The sequence below is a fragment of the Cornus florida genome, unplaced genomic scaffold, assembly GCF_030987335.1.
Source record: "Cornus florida cultivar Cherokee Brave unplaced genomic scaffold, ASM3098733v1 CherokeeBrave_3.0.0_Hap2_Chr06, whole genome shotgun sequence".
NCBI classification, from domain to species: Eukaryota; Viridiplantae; Streptophyta; class Magnoliopsida; order Cornales; family Cornaceae; genus Cornus; species Cornus florida.
The window spans coordinates 50200119-50218298 of NW_026775576.1; the positions used below are offsets into that span (position 1 = coordinate 50200119).

The 18180-nt window shown below is 36.5% G+C and overlaps 1 protein-coding gene and 1 pseudogene across 1 annotated transcript; one reads left to right on the top strand and one right to left on the bottom strand.

The window, feature by feature from the left end:
• Nucleotides 1-399: 399 nt before the first annotated feature.
• LOC132315353 (small nucleolar RNA R71) lies at nucleotides 400-497 on the bottom strand (annotated as a pseudogene).
• Nucleotides 498-16460: 15963 nt separating this feature from the next.
• On the top strand, nucleotides 16461-17888 carry LOC132314074 (UPF0481 protein At3g47200-like). The gene has a single exon (XM_059812987.1). It carries the CDS (start codon nucleotides 16461-16463, stop codon nucleotides 17886-17888), a length of 1428 nt encoding a protein of 475 aa, XP_059668970.1.
• The last annotated feature ends 292 nt before the right edge of the window (nucleotides 17889-18180 follow it).

An 18180-nucleotide genomic window follows, 5' to 3' on the forward strand; every position in this document is an offset into this window, starting at 1 on the left:
GTTCGTTTAGCACCACCAGTTGGGAATCCTTCCATTGCTTTGCGTGATCATTATGTGCCAAATGAATATAATGCACCCACTTGCATTCAATTGCCCCCATTTAGAGCACATCATTATGAAATTAAGCTGCAAATTATTCAAATGCTTCATAACTATCATGGACTTCTAAGTGAAGAACCTTACAAGCATTTGGATGAGTTTCTTGAAATTTGCTCCACTGTGAAATACACGGACATGTCGGAAGAGGTTTTGAGACTCAAACTTTTTCCTTTTACCCTTAAAGATAAAGCAAAATATTAGTTCAATAATCATAGGCCTTTTTTGATAACTTCTTGGGCAGAAATGCAACAAGAGTTCTTGAAGAAGTACTACCCGGTATCAAAGACCATTGCTATGAAAACTTTCATTCGTGAATTTTCTTAAGGGGATGGGGAATTGTTTCATGAGGCATGGGAAAGATTTAATGATTTTCTTAGGAAGTGTCCACATCATGACATTCCTAAGTGTCAATTAGTCCAATACTTCTTTGAAAGTTTGCCGGATAATCAAAAAGGAATGGTAGATGCACCTATGGGTGGTTCTTATCTTGATAAACATAAAAATGATGTTTGGCACTTGTATGAAAGTATGACTGAAAATTTCATGCATTGATCTTTGTCCTCTAAAAAAGGTAGAATTCTAGGTGGAAGGAAGAATGTCAGCTTATATCAAGTTGACAATTCTAATGACATAGCCACCGAAGTCAAGTCTTTATCTCAAAGGTTCTATTAATTTTTGATCAACCAAAATTCGGTGAATCAAATGTCTTCCTCCCCTAATCATGCTCATCATCCATCTAATAAAACATGTATGACTTGTTCTAGTGTCTTACATTCTACTTCCAATTGTCCACATGGACATGTGCGAAGTGAGCACCATGAACAAGTTAATGACACATTTGTCAACCAAGGGAATAATCCCTATGACACACACTACAATGCCAGATGGAGGAACCATCCAAACTTCTCTTGGAAAAGCCAAAGGAAAGGCTCAAACCCTCCCCAAGGTGGTTTCCAAGGAAAGTATGTTCCAGCTCTAATGCAAAGCCAGGGTTCCCAAGGTTATAGATCATCTTTTCAATCACATGGAAACCAATTTTCAAACTCTCATTTCCCTAATCAATCGTCTTACTCTCAAAGAAATTCTAAGAGTCCTGCTTTTGAGGAAAAAGTGTTGACCGCTTTGGGCAGTTTAGAGGCGAACACTCAATTACTTCATTCCCATTCTCAAATCCATTGGTAAGCTAGAAACCCAAGTTGGGCAAATAGCTAGTATTTTGAATGTTAGAGAGAAAGGGAAGATGCCTTTAAATGCCCCACCAAAGCAACAATTTGTTATGGAAGCCAATGAAGGTCACACAATTGAACATGTTAACACAGTGACAACCTTGAGAAGTGGAAAAATTGTTGACAATCAAATTGGCGTTTCCAATTAAGAAAGTGAACCAATGTAACCAAAAGTTAACACCCGTCCCGTTTCACATTCTATTCTTCATTCATTGCATGTGCATGATCATCTTGTTGAGAAAGTGGCGAAAAATTATTTGAAAAATTCTCGTGTTGAAGATGTTGTGAAGAAAGATTTTAAAAGGGTTTTTGAGCCAAAGGCTCCATTTCCGGATGCCTTGAAATGATCCATCTCTATTGAAAAACAAAAGACCAAAGTGAATGCAATCATTGAAGTGTTTAGGCAAGTGAATATTAATCTTCTGCTTTTGGATGCAATCAAACAAATTCTGCCTTATGTCAAATTCTTAAAAGATCTTTGCACCCAAAAAAGGAAGAACAAAAGCCAAGCACCAAAGAAAGTGGTCTTAACCGAGAAACTAAGCTCCATTTTGCAACATAACACTTTCCCAAAGTTTAAGGACCACGTTTCACCTACTACTTCTTGTGTTATTGGTGACCATGTTATTAATCGGGCTCTTCTAGATTTAGGAGCAAGTGTTAACCTTCTTCCATATTTGATGTATGTTAAATTGGGCTTAGGAGACTTGAAACCGACGTCGGTAGTTTTGCAACTTGCCGACCGATCCATCAAAATGGCACGGGGTATTATTGAGGATATATTGATCAAGATTGATAAGTTCTTCTTCCCGGTTGATTTCGTTGTCATTGACACGGAACCGGTTCTAAATCCCAAGAGCCAAATTCCCATTATCCATGGTTGTTCTTTCTTGGCAACCGCAAATGCCAACATAAATTGTAAGACAGGGATAATGAAAATCTCATTTGGCCATATGAAAGTGAAGTTGAACATTTTTAATCCAACCCCAAGTTCAATAGATAAGCATGAAGAAGCATGTGTTGTGGAAAAGTGTCTTGACAATGAATTTGAAAAAGTTGAGTCTTTGCTTAAAAATGAAATTTCCAAAAGTTCATCTTCTAAAATGATTTCTAAGAATGTTGTTTTGAAAACAAATGTTGAAAAGGCATGAAAGCCCGAGAATTGTTTTGACAAAGGACCGTCAATCTCCTTTGAGTCAAATCCAACAAGTTCTCTAGGGAACCATTTGTTGGGTGGGATTCAAAGCACTTTTTGCCCCGTCAAAGAGGGGATACCCAACAAGATCTTCGATCTGAGTTAAAAGAGCCCAACGTCTTGCTAGAGACATTAAACACTAATACTCGTAGGGTTTACAACCCTATTCCTCCCTCAATTCTATTTTACCTTTCATTTCTTGTGAAGTCTAGTTATATCCTGGGTTCATACACATTGCTAGAGACTTTGATTGATAATGCATGCACTGTCATTTTTGTACTTGTTCGATCGATAAAAAAGGAGGTTCAATCGATTGAACATCATCTCTGCATCTAATCATCTCTGTGTCCTATCATGCGAACATATCCTGCATATTTCAGCTCTTTGTCCCATCGTGCGAATTTTATATCTGATCGATCTGAGTGTTCCAAGATCAATCTAAATCTTCCTCAGATCGATCTTTATTCCATACTTAGAAATTTTTTTGAACCCACTGAAAATCACCTCTGTGTGTGATCGTTCAAGCATGTCTGCAGGTTTTTTACCTGTTGGATCGATCGAGCTTTGATCGATCTATGTTCGATTGATCTAGGTGCTCCAGTTGACCTTTGACTTCTTGTTGAATTTTATTTATATATATATATATATATATATATATATATATTTACAAAATAATAATAATAATAATAATAATAATAATAATAATATATAAATGAATAAATAAATAAAATCCAAAAATATTTTTTTAAATTTATTTTATTTTACAAAAATTCAAAAATATTTTTATTTTATTTTATTTTTATTCACCTCTTAATTTTAATATATAAAAAATAAAAATATATATATATAAAAAATAAAAATAAAATATTTTGCTTTAATTTCCAAAATTCAAAAATTTCCTAAAATACTTTGTCGTTTTGTGAGTTCGATCGATCTGAGTTCCTTCATGATCGACCGGAGTTCGATTGATCTAATTTTCAAGTGATCGATCGAACTCGTCGGAGATCGGTTTTAAAAATATGACCCAAGGGTCATTTGGATCGATTTCAACATCGATCCAAAGCCCTCTTTCTTTTCCGGCGAGTTCCCATCTTCTCTCTCTCGGCCCACTTCTCTCCCTCGTTTTTGGTAAGCTTTTACACTTATTTTCCATTTTCACACTTTATCTTCATATTTTGACATTACCATACTTAGATTTGAGTTTCCATGTTTGATTTTTTGCTATTTTTTGTCATCTTTGAAGCATGTATATATATATATATATATATTTGTATATATTTTGTCCGATTTCAATTTAGGGGGTCACGTGCCTATTTAAGTGACCAATATTGACTTGTTGAGGTGTAGAAGGGCCTGCGAGCTTGCTCGGGTGCCCTCATGTTGTCCACGTCACAGATCTGTGACTATTCATGTTTTTTGCAGAGTTCGATCGATCACACTTCTTCTCTAATCGATCAAAGCTCAATCAATCTTATCCATGTCCTGATCGATCTAACTTGGATCGATCTTATCTTTTTCATGATCGATCGAACTCTTCTATATTGTATATCATTTTTTGTGCTTCTTGCTATCCAATTTATGCCCAATGCTTGTGTTTTCCACATTAGATGCATTCCATACTTATCATGTTTAACATGTTTCACTTAGTCACTGTCTATACCTGGCTGCATTATCACTTGCAGAGATTCATGTGATTTATTCTGAGTTGTTTAGCTTAACTTGACAAATATGTTTCTATTTGTTGTGCTTCAATTCTATATTTTATACATGTTACTGACTACAATTGTAAGTGTTTTCTTTCTTTTGTAAGCCATGGCTCGAGTCAAGACTGTTGCTAACCGGCAGTATCAGCGCAGAGTGAAACAGCGAGTAGAGGAGCATGAGGAGCCAGCTCCAGCTCAGTCCGAGCGCTCCACCTCTTCTGCATTCGCATCCTCATCTTCTCTATCAGCAGAAGAGACTGAGCATATACCATCTCCTTCACCACCACCAGCATAGCTCGGTCAGGTCCGAGACAGACCCACCAGGAGATATTCACACCTTTCAGTGGTGCATGAGTTTGTCTTTGACACTGCTTTTTTCTCTTGGTAGATTCTGACTAGGACGGCATATGATGAGATAGAGCGGCGCGGTATTTTAGCTATTCTTGCCCCGGTCACCTACCTGGTTTACTCGCGGCTTATACGGTTGTTCTACCAGAACCTCTGGCCGGCCTCGAATAACCTATTTGAGTTGCGAACTATTATTGATGGCCATCTCATCCGCATTACAGTCGAGACATTGGCCATATCTTCTCAATGCCCACATGTCTGCCCTCCCGACCTTCAGTATCCTATTCTGAGGAGGCCATCTGACGTAGACATGGCAGTTGCCCTGACTGGCCATTACAGTGATGGCGAGACATTCGCCACTAGGACTTATTTGCCCGATGATCTATGGTTCTTTGATTCGGTATTATACCGAAATGTATTTATAGCGGGCCATAAGATCCAGCAGCGTTTAGATTTTCTTATTGCCCTTTACGCCTTCTATACGGGCCATTGGTTTTCTATTCCTGCACTCTGTTAGAGTGTTATAATGAGACTTTACTCTAGCTACATCAGCAAGGCCAAGCCCGGGCGAGCCACCTTCCTTCCATTTGCCCACTTGATTACTCAGATCCTCAGAGATTAGCACTACCTTTTCCATCTGACAGAGCATACTGAGTCAGGCGCTTGCCGTTATAGCAAGAAGGATTGGGATAAGAGCTACAATGTTCTTATTCGGAGCCTTAAGGATGAGGTAGCCTTAGCAGTTGAGGAGGTAGAAGAGGCAGAGTTAGCAGAGATGGAGGCAGAGGCAGCATTAACAATAGCAGCAGAGCATGATCCAACAGACCCACAGGTGGCTGTAGATGTGCATTTAGAGATTAACTTGGAGTAGGAGCCTCCAGTAGAGTCACCGCATCACTCCGAGACAAGGTCGCCAGTACATTCTCAGGAGCAGAATCATGATGAGCATCACTCTCCTGACCTAGTAATCCCTGACACTCCAGTTCAGACACCCGGCCTAGGAGAGCATATCCAGACCTTGGAGGACGCGGTTGTCTCTCTTCGATCAGATATGGCCTCCCTTAGCACTGACGTGACCACTCTCCGTGTAGACGTCTTGACTGTGCTCCAGGACTTATCCAGAGATATCCGGGGATTACACCCTGCCAGACTGACCTCCTCTACCTGACCTGCCTATCTCTATCATTTTATATATCTGTGATGTTTGGCTATTCTTTTTATACTGTTATCATATTTGTGCGGCCAGTCTGTTGGCCCGATACTCTATTGTACCGTACACTATTTTTATTCTTTTTATTTTATACATAATATTTTTGGATGTTAATTTCTTATATTGATATATTTATCTGTGATTGACTCCACATCAGGTACATTCTAATGACTTCAGTGAGAGAGTGTTGCCCAAAATTTTTCAGGACCATCCTTATTCCTCTCTCCTTAGTTGATTTATTATCCCACTTACACTTGCATGCCACTGTGCACTATTTTTATTCCAGTGCCATCTTTTCAGGACCAATCCTAAGTTTGGGGGGGTTATACCACCCATTTCGAATATTTGTGTCCCCGTCATTCTTTGCATAGCTGCACTGGTATACTCTTTTCTTTTGTTCTCTTTGCACATTGATGACACTATGCCATTTAAGTTTAGGGATAATAGGTGTTCTTTGTAGTGTTTGTTTTCAATTCAAAATTTTGAGTATGACTTGTGTATTTGAGGGATTTTCTATGATTGGTTCATGGCTAGTTATGATTTTGATCTTTTGAGGACTATATTGCTTAGAATTTAAAATTTGCTTGACTTGAGAGTTCAATACTCCTTATATACTTTGTCGATGCCATTTAGGAGTAAATTTTTCGAAAGATTAATGTCTTGCTAGTATTTGTGGTCCACATCATCCTGATATTGTGATCGTTTTGAGATTCACTCTAGGATTCTACACTAGCACAGGTGCACACTAGCATTCATTTATGGGGTACATGCTTTGTTGATTATTGAATTGGCTATATCCCAATTGGGCTAGTAGTGCATTGAAAGTTTTTATTTTAACAAAAGTGGATAACAATCCCTTTTCATTGAGTAGCCGGGATTTTAGCCTCATTAAGCACTGAATTTCTCGCGCCAAAAGGTGGAGGGCCCAAACTCTAGGTTAATAACTTAATATAAAAATAAATAAATAAATAAATAAATAAAAAGTGAGGACTTCTCCCAAAAGGTGAGAAGTGAGAAATGATTAGAGGGAGGTTGTTTTGATTTATAGCCTAGTTGATTTGAGCTTGTAAGTCCTTAGGGGTGTTTAAACACCTAATGCCCTAAAGCTGTCTAGTTTGGGAGTCATTAACCTAACGTTCGACCTCATGGATTGCTAGAAAGCTTAGTAGATCAATACATTGCACCATATTTCCATCTTTGATCCTCTATGATAATACAAAACAAAAAACAAAAAATAAAAAACAAAAAACAAAAAAAATAATATAAATAAATAAATAAAAATTGAGTGAAAAGAATAAGCGTACCTAGTTCAATAAGGCTTTAATAAAAGGTATATTCTTTGTTTTGATGATCGGTCATTTCTTTAGTTGGGGTAGATAACAACATATTTGATGTCGGTCCACTTAAAAAGGATTCTAGAGTTGTTTTGATTTGCATGATCTTTTTCTTGATGTGTGGAGGACCATATTTGTTTGCTTGATGATAAAATTTTGGAAGATTACTTGGAAATGGTTGAAAAATTGCATACTTGAGGTAGTTTTCTCTCAATGCTTGTTTGCAATATTGGTGCCTCTTTAGTAAGAATGAGCTTAATGTTTGTGGGTATCATTTTTGGAAACCCTCACGAGATTTCACTCGTCCACTAAGGGTAACCTAGGGGTTTAAAAGGCTTGTTACATATGCAAAATGCAATCGTGTTCCCCACGAAAGTGACATTATCCATTTATTGCTTTCTAGTTATAGTTGTTTAGTTGTTCATTTCATTTCTTTACCTCGTAGTTCATTGCTAGGGACTAGCAATATTTAAGTTTGGGGGTGTGATGAGGGCTGAAAAGTGTGCATTTAACCCCTTAAGCTTGACTATTCTAGGACCTTTATCTATCTTATTTTCGACTAATTTCGTGTTATTTCCCTTTTCAGGTCAATAAAGTTAAAACGGGCTAAAAATGGCTTTTTAAGACCTTTTTGAAGTCAAACTAAGTCTTAGTGAGAATCCGGAACAGAAAGATGCTAATCTAGAGCAAAAAAGAGGCTAATGCTGAAAACTACCAAATGAGATCGATCGGAGAAAAGTGAGATCGATCGAAGATATTTTGGATCGATCGAAAATGTGCTGGCAGCGAGCTGTCTTATTCCCGCGCGCCCGAACTCCACCTACCACATAGCTGCGGGATTAGATATTTTTTGGGTTGTATTTCTGACTTAGTGACTAAAAAAAGGGCCTTGTATTTAAAGGGAATTAAACCATTTTGTAAGGGAGCTTTTTATCATTTTATTTTTTACATTGTAATTTTATTTTCTCTCTCTAAAAAAGTTAAAGATTAGGGTTAGAAGAAAAGAGAAGAGTGGAGACACCAAGAACACATCTCAAAATATACACTCTCTCTCTAGAATTCAACAAAGAAGAAGAGGAAGAAAATGGAGCCATGTTTGGGGATTGCCCTTGAGGATTCCAAGATTATACCCACCTCCTCCATGATTGGCTAGACTTCTCATTGGGGCTTGGATAAGCCCCAAGTTTGTAATCTAAACCTCTATTTTTTTCATACTTTTTAGGAAATAATATCTTGTGATTAGTGTTCTAGCCTTGTGAATTTGATGAATCTTGGTATATTTCTATGATTTCTATGGTTTAATTCTTTCTATTAATTCTCTAATTTATTTACATGTCTATGTGTGACTAAATTAGGAATTATGTCTCACATGATTTATATGGTTTAATTCTTCCTATTGATTCTCTTTGTGATTACATGTTGTCTTATGTGTGAGGGGAGTTGATCTCTACACTAGTTTCTCTATGTTGGTTGCATGTCTATGTGTAATTGATTAAGGATCTAGTGATGGCTAGATATGATTTTTATTAGATGGGTTTCTCAATTAATTTGATGGATTATACTTATACTTGATGGGTTGTTCTACAATTTAATTTATGCTTGTAGGTAGGTAAACAATATATTTTTACTTGATTTGATATTCCATGACTTAGTATTGCAAATTCCATGATTCTCTAGATTGATGTGTGCTACAATTGTGACTAATTTGATGGGTCATGCTTAAAATTGATGGGTTGTGCTACACTTAATTTATTTGTCGGTTAAATAGATAATTCATTCTTTAATTTGATGGTACATGCTTAATATTGCAATTGGTAGTCACATTTTGTTTACAAGAATGTTTTCCCCGAATTAATTGAAAGTGTGTGGTTTGGTGAACGAACTTGGTGGCGATTCCAATACACCCCAAGACCTCACTTCTCATCTCTTAAATCCCTATCTCAACTTAGTTTTATTTTACTTGCATTTTAATTTCCTTGCGTCTTACTTTAATCAACCAATCTTTCTCTTTGCAATCATTTGGTACATTAGAGTCGAAATTAAATTCCAACACGTATAATCTCTGTGGGCGATCCCTACTCGCTATACTTCATTAGTTGTAGTAGTGGTTTTATAAATGTAAATTTGACTAAAAAGGCTTCCTAAATCATATTCATATTTTGACTTTGCGAAGCGACCTCTCGTATTAAAAAGTCGGGTTTCTATCACATAGAAAGAGGCTCATCAGACCCCTATTTGGCTTATTTGGAGTCAACTCATCATCCATCCTTAGTATGAAATGACCGTTTTACCCCTATTGCGCCCTTGGGTTCGGGTAAAGACTCGGATAATGTGTGTTTTCTTCAATGATAAATCACTCACAAAAGAACGAATCCTTGTAGGATAGGGCTACGCTGATGGTGTCGAACCTCAAGGACTGTGTTGTATTGTCAAGTGTAAAATTAATTACTAATTTAATTTAGAGAGATGAATTGTTTGATTGATTATATCTAAATAACATGAAAAATAAAAAATAAGCAAATTTATCAAAGAATGAGATCAAGGGAAAAAAATAGTTAGGGCTTGACTTCACCACTAACTTCGTAATACGGTCAATTGCTTCAACCTTAGGTATTTCAATATTTATGCATGATTGAGAATTAAATGATTTCAAATACATTTTAATTCAATTTCAAGAAGATAAATCATAAATGAATGTTAAGCTATAATTTGTCTTCGATTGACACAAATTATCTACATAACTACTCTAAACTAATATGCAGTATAACTCGTCTTCCATATGCATAAATTATCAAAACATTCATTCATGATACAATTTAAGCACTATTGCATGATTACTACTAATATCATTATAAGAAGCCCTTAACCGCCAATCTCTAACAATAAAAATAGTTTGGATTTGATTAAAGTAAAATTAATTCTAAGACAAGACGTTAGTTTTATCAAAAACCAATTTCGTCTTTTCTTCCAACACTTAGTATTTTTCCTGATATTCTTGAATTTGTGCTCGAGCACAAAATCTTGTGCTCGAGCTTTGGAGGTTTATACTAGAGCATTTAGGCCAATGCTCGAGCTTTAGGACCTGGAACTTCTGGAGCTTCTTTTCATCTTTTAAAGGGGATTTGTGCTCTAGCATTTGGTCCAATGCTTGAGCTATGAGGCTTTATGCTCAAGCACAAAATCTTATGCTCGAGCTCTAAGTACTTAGCCAATTCCTGTTGTTCTCTTCAATCAATGCTCGAGCACAAAGGGTTTTGCTCGAGCTCTGGAACTTGTATTCCTTCAATTACCCCAAATTATCTCCAGAATGGGCTTAGAAGGTCCGTTATATCTCTAAAAGCTTCGGGAACATCTCTTTGAGCTCCAAAATCATTTTGCCATATTCTTCGGGAAGTAACTTACAAAAGACAAATATTCTAAAATGAGTATAAAACCGAAATAAGAACAATGTTAATGTACTAACTATGCATGCTTAAGGGCTCGAATATGAGATATTCAGCGCTTATCACCGGACTAGTTTTCACCGCCCATTAGTGACTCGAACATACCGGATTTGGGTCGTTACAGTCGAAGGCACTAATTTGATGGTTTCTGGTGGCCGGAATGATCGTCGGATTGTGTGGGCCACTTTCGCACTGAACAATGTTCCTTCATGTGTGTATGGGAGTTGATCGATATTTGCAGAGACTAGAGAGTGAGAGAAGAAGAGAGACCCAGAAAACAGAGATATAGAGCAAGAGACAAAGATGATAATATATAGCAAAATGTTATTTGAATAAATAAAATGGGACTGCCGAAAGGGTTGTTGGAAGGATCGCCGGAAGTAGTAGCTTTATGGTTTCTGGTTGCCGGAATGATCACCAGACTATGTGGGTCACTTTCGAACTGAACGTGGTTCCTTCATGTGTGTATGGGAGTTGATCTTTGCAGAGACCAAAGAGTGAGAAGAAGAGAGACCTAGACAGCATAGATATAGAGCAAGAAACATGGATAATAATGGCAAAATGTTGTCTCAATGAATGAAATGGGTCTCTTTGTTTCAAGATTCATTAGGGTTAGTTTTGTAAAATCATATGGGAATTCATGAGGTCTATTTGGACCATAATTGTACAATTTTCGTATTCGTAATTAGTTTTGTTTAGAGAATCTAATATTCAAAACTTTTTTCGTGTACGTCGTATTTGTAACTATAGCCTCCAAATTAGTCCAATTATTAATTTTTTCCTATATTTAATTGCATAAATTGATTTGTGAATATGTGATTATGTTAATTTGATATGGAAATCTAATGCAGTTGTAATTTGGAATTCTCGATTAATAAAAAGAATTGTGAGAATCAGTTTATTCTGAAAACAATTTTTAATATATATATATAGAGAGAGAGAGAGAGAGAGAGAGATCTAGGTCTAAGTCTGTGGTGTTTAGAACTTAAAATAATGTTGTTTCTAGGTTCTCATGCCAATCGGTTAAGCAGGGTCCACTGCACAAGGCTTCTAGCCGGAAGGTCACCTTTATTGATGCTGATGTAGCGGTTGCATACGTGTAGCAGCTGATGTCATGCAGCCACTGGTGACCAAGACACGTCCATGTGATTGGCGTATTGTAATAGAATAACTCCACTACTATATATATTAGTCAGGTTTTACCGGTATGGTTGAAGGGTCAAACAAAGTTTGATCTAGATAATGAAAAAAAAACTTGTGAAGTCTAGTTTATGAAAATATAAAACTTGTTATGAGATTCAAGTGATTCTCTATTTCATAAATTCAGCTAATAATTGTACTAATCGATATATGTCTTTCTCTCATCAATCGGTACTAGTTAAAGTAATACAAATTTCTCTATTTGTTTGATGAGAAATGCGAAAGGAAAAAGGAAAGAAAAAAGAACTAAGGGGCGAATTTTTTTATTAAATCCGTCGGGATTGACGGGACCCGAACCTGCAGCTTATGCCTTGACAGCGCGATGCTTTGACCAATTGAACTATAATCCCAGAAAAATAAGAGATATAGCAAAAAATGCGATTTTTTTTTATTCCTCCGTATCAGATATTTCTGAAGGACAGAGGAGTTATACAGTTCATGGTAGATTGGCAAATTATTGGCCGAGCTGGATATCCAAATTCATTAGAATTCCATGTATATATAAGAAAGGCAAAATGCAATTATTTTATTTTATATTTTTTAGTAAGGGTTCACTGATAAGTTAGGTCCAAGTAATGAAAACGTTGAAACATATCAAAATCTATGGTTTTTCGTATTTGTCTCATTTCCTATAAAGGCTCTTAAAATAAAAAAATAATTATCTTTTAATAACTTTTGAAGAAGGGAATAAGCACCAGGTTTGGGATTCTACAACTTGGGATCACATCTCTGCTGCCATACTCAACGACTTACTCAGCCAGGGTTGGGAGATGCCTTTTTGGATTCTTGGGGATTAGTCAGGACGAAGTCTCGGATACTTCAAATTATCCAAAAAATAAAAATAAAAAAATGAAAACAAATATTTTTAAGAACGGCTTTCAAAGAAAAGTTTAATTGTTCATAATTAAATCTTGTTTAAAACTACACTCGAGCTCACTTCTTTAAGAAAAGTCATCCAATTTAGTTAAAATTGTTGGGCAATTGTAAACAAAAGCAAAATTCAACTGAGTTTTTTTTTTTTTTTTTTTTTTCCATTATACACACATACATATATATTTATAAATATGCCAGTTGTTAAATGATATTAGAATATAAGTTATATGACCCAAAATGTATTAATCAAAGATATATTAAGTATGTCCTACTAACTCTAACAAAATTGGATATATAGGCTGTGATTATTTTATTTTATTTTATTTATTTATTGTAGATTTCCATTGAATGGGGATCACGTCATTCTGCTGCTGGCCCTTCCAGAGCATCCTTTGACTTCACAATGTGCTGGTTTCGGGTCACTCAGAATCAATTGTTTTAGGAAAAAAAAAAAAAAAAAAAAGAAGTTCCGTTAGAAGACTTGTATAAAGGTCAATGAACATGAAAAAAGAATTTTAAAAAAGGGATAAAAAAACTGATGCAAAGTAGATAGTTCATGGCAACCAGTCTTAATTAGTCAATTTATAGATTTGGCAGGGAAAAATTTTTTTACCCCTTGCAGTTATTAATAAAAGTCTACACTATTGTACTAGTAATACAATTAGTTCCATTTACGGATTTACCCTTCGAAAAAAGAAGGTCAACACCATGAAAAGGCTGAGTGTTCTTCAATCTCTTGCGGCTATTTATGCCTTTCAGGACTTCAGTTTGTCTCAGACAGATCGTAGAAATTAAAGAGTTCATTTGGTGCTTAATTTGTTCCGATCATACTCTTTGCTTTCTGTTCGAGAAACAGGTTCCACCTCTCTCTCTCTCTCTCATGTTGCATGCAGTCACGTACTTTTCTTTCTCTTATGACTTAGTGTTTCTGATTTCCATTCAAAATCACATCACATTTTGATACGTTTGCATGGTTTCATACTTTTCATTTATGAGAGAATATTATGCTATTTTCCTGGAAAAGTCATGAGGAAAATTTAAGTGTTTTATTGATCTTTTCGATTAATACATTATACATGTTTCTAATAGAGCAGTCTTTCTCAATTTTACTTGTATTACATTCTTAGCTTACATTCTACTAGTTCTATATGTATGACGAAGGCTCATTTTTAAGTTACAGATTTTCAACAATAAAAAGTTAAAAAAACCATCATTCATCAGAAAAAGCACTTCTTTTAGAATCTTCTGACATCATGGAGACGAGTAATCATTTTGCTTAATTCTAATTGGCCCAAAATAATATATATATTAGGAAAAAGTGCAAAAAATCTCCTTGAACTATTAGGGTTTTGCAACTAACCCCTTGAACTACAAAAAAACCTACTTGAACTATGATTTTTTTTGCGAAAAACCCCCCTAAACTATTGATTTGTTGCATTCCGGTAAGTGACTTGATCGGAAATATTAAAAGATAAATTTACCCTTACTTAAAACTACGTCGTTTTGAAAGTAATACCTGATGTGGCAGTTTATAATTTCATAAACCAATAAAAATGTGACACCTTTTTTGTTACCCTCATACCCAAACACATCATAACAGACCCAAACACCTCCATTACTTTCAGCCTCAAACAGAGCATATCAGCCTTCAAATAGAGCAAATCGGCGGCGCCAATGATGGTGACAAAGTGGCGGAGAATGCTGTGGCGCTTGAACTTCAGGACTAGGGTTGGGATACGATCAAGGTTCTTGGAGACGTCGGCCACATCAATGGAAACACCTCTGTTTTCAAAAGCCCCAAAATCAATCACTCTGTTTTCAGAAGCCCCAAAGTCAATAACTCCTCAGTTCTTCATCTTCTATTCACCCCACCACCCCTAAATCGACTTATTGCAAAATTCGTAATGAGATAAACCCAATCAGAGCATTATCAAGCAAATCATCCTCGTCGTTGTCGGGATCTCGCTGCCGTCATCTCCTGCGCCTGCCCTGCCACCGCCTCTTGCACCGACGTACTCGTCGATGTTGGTATAATATATATATATATACACGTGTATATATGTCTGTGTGTGTCCAATTCCTCTTCGATCAAGCACATTACACCGGCGGCAACACCAGAGGATATATGAGTGTGTTTGTGTGTGTATATTATATTTGTGAGGTGGCGGTAATGGTAGTGGCGGAAGTGGGGTGGTGGTAGTGGTTAGTGATAGTGGGTGATGGTAGGCGGTGCCCCTCTTTCAACTCAATTCCTTTTTCTTTCCTTCCTTCATGAAATCAGAGAGATTGGAGAAGTGGGGAAAAAGGAAAACCCAGAATAAAGCAAATCAATTCAATTCAGTTATGTGCAAGGCTGAAGACGGTGACGTGATGACGGTGCCCCTCTTGCAACAATCACCGCAGATGAGATCTCTGTTATGGTGGTGGCGATGTACTCGACGAAAGCCAGGAGGGAGTTGCTTGTAGGCATCAGCGTCAGATTCCTTACTGCCGATGAGCTCGCAGGTTGCGATACAGAGAGCCGGTGAGACGTGCTTGTCGCCAGAGAGGAGATTGGTTAGATTGTTGACGGCGAATGGTATTATGCCGGTGAAATGGTTGCCAGAGAAGCTTTAGATTAGTGAAATCAGAGCGAATCTGACCGGAGAGGTGGTTAACATGAAGGCTGAGAACTTAGAGCTGAGTCAATTTTTCAATTCTTTTGGGTGAAGATCAGGTCCGGTGTCTAGTTCAGACCCTATACCTTCAGCGTACTCAATTTTAGGTCCGACCAAGCTTCATTCTATCAAAATAGTTCGGTGAGCTTCATTCCAATCATCACCGACCAAACAATTGATATCGACCACCGTTGAGGTTCAAAGAACAAACCAAAAGCTACAGCAGCTCTGGCCGCAACTTACATCATCCACAACCTCCGACAAGTTTCCCTATATTTCATAATTGAGTATTTTAGTCCGATGAAGATGCTACATCAATCAACTGTTCCGGCAACCGCTCAGATCAACGAGACCCAAAATCGAAAGTATAAGGATGTGTTTGGGGTTTATAAAAAAAGATATGGATTTAATAGTCATAAGGGGCTTTAGTGTCTTTTCATGGTCATGACGGCATTATGGTCATTAAAAATATAGTATGTGTCATGTGACCATCACGTGATCACTTTAACGGCAAGATTCGACCGGAACAGTGACGGATGGGGTGATCTGTAATTTTTTTGCATAGTTCAAGGGGTTTTTTGTATTTTTAGAAGTTCAGGGGGTTAGTTACAGATTTTTCTATAGTTCGAGAGGGTTTTTTGCACTTTTCCCTATATATTATTTAGGTTCGATACAAAATATTTTTAGAGGAAAATATATATATATATATATATATATATATATATATATTAAGTAAAATATACTTTTATAGTATTTTTACTTTTTGCAATATTTGGCGAAAGTTTAGGTCGAGATTGAGGTCAAGTCCATCTAGCGAGTGCTATAAAATAACTTGTCAAAAATTAATAAGTAAGTTATTTTTATTAAATTTTAATATTTTTTTCTTCGTATTTTACTATTAATTATGAAAAATATATATTTTACCATCGACAATCAAATACCAAAAGTAAAAAAATATTTTTTAAAAAATATTTTACATCTAAAAAACAGAGTCTTAAGGTAATGGAGTTGTCTCTTTCTTCCCATTCAGCTCCAATTTTTCTTCCTATTTTACTATTAATTATGAAAAATATATATTTTACCATCGACAACCAATTGGAGCATAAAGCAACAATATAGATTATGCCTAATGTGTCTTCATTACTTTTCTAATTCACTAGGAAAACACAATGATGGAAAGGAGCGACAGTACAATGAGCCATGGGAGTGAGGGAGAAGGATGTATTTCAAATGATATTCAAGATGATCCCGACATTCCATTATTAAATTCTATTAAGAAAATGATGGACGACCTGCCTTCTTTATCAGATGATTCTTGTATATTTAGAATTCCCAAGAGAATTCGCGAAACAAATGAAAAGGCTTACACACCTCATGTGGTTTCCATCGGACCACTTCATCGTGACAAAGAATGTTCACACTTGCAAGCCAGGGAACAGCATAAACCGAGATACTTGCAGTCAATCCTTCGACGTACCGGCAAGAGTTTGAAGGATTTTATAAAGGAGGTTAAGGAGTGGGAAAAGAGAGCTCGAAGATATTATGCAGAAAGCATTATGCTGAGCAGCAATGATTTTGTGAAAATAATTCTTTTGGATGGTAGTTTCATCATTGAGGTCATTTGGAGGTACAATTACTCTTCGGTAGAACGATTTGATTACTTAGATAGGCAGGTTTGGATAAATGATCTGTGCAACGACATGATCTTACTTGAAAATCAGCTTCCCTACTTTGTTCTCGAGGGTCTCTTCAACCTAGCCTTCCCGCCAACCATTCCGGACTTCCTCAAACTTTCCATCAGGTTCTTTGCAAATTTTGGTATTGTCAGTGACAACCAGTCATTTTCAAGTTATGGAGTAAAGCATTTTGTTGATTTGGTGAGGTTATGTCACTTACCATCATCTCTAAGGCCACCGCCATTAAACACCGTCCACTATGTACCAGTGGGCAATGCCACCGAGCTTCAGGAGGCAGGAATGAAGTTTAAGAAGCATTTTGTTTATTTGCTAAAGGTATGTCTCTTACCATCATCCATAAAGCCTTCAAAAACCGTCCAGTATGTTCCGGTACGCAATGCAACAGAGCTTCAGGTAGCAGGAATGAAGTTTAAGAAGGGCTTGAGCAATCGCATGCTTGATATACAGCATGCCATGGAAGTGTTGGAAATCCCCCAGTTGATCTTATCAAACTGGACGGAACCATTACGTAGAAATCTCATGGCGCTCGAGCAATTTTACTATCCAGGTGATAGTTACATAATTGATTATATTCATTTCATGGATAGCTTAATTGGCACTGCTAAAGATGCCGATTTACTTATTAAAGACGAGATTTTTGTGAACTACCTAGGCGATAGCATTGCAGTGGCAAGTCTCTTTAATAATCTCACCAAGGAAGCGACTTTGTTCCGTCCCAAATATTACTTTTATGGTATGAGTGAAAAAATAAATGCATATTGCAAGGTTCCGTCGCACAAGTGGGAGGCAATACTAAAACGCGATTATTTCTGCACTCCATGGAGAGCAGCTTCTACCATTGCTGCAATGATCCTGCTTGGACTTACTGTTATCCAAACCATATGTGCTATAGTCTCCCTTTAGGTTCAATACATGCATATCTACTATGTACCATTGTGCATTGTACTGATTTTCTCAATTAATATTTTTAACATATTATGTAATTTAATTTCAATATTAATGCCGTCTTTCATTGGTGCAATTATCTAAATTTCTTTTTAGTCTTAAAAACAATGCTGATATTCTTTATTTTGTTGGCAATGGTGCTTTATTTGGGTGGAAAACTCGGAGCACCCAAATATACACGGGTTAACATTTATGTTGATTTATAAACTTTTATGTTATTTATGTTATATGTATATAATTATATGGAGTA

What these genes read in the sequence shown, in the direction of transcription:
- LOC132314074 (XM_059812987.1), top strand. Translation starts at nt 16,461, where the DNA reads ATGGAAAGGAGCGACAGTACAATGAGCCATGGGAGTGAGGGAGAAGGA.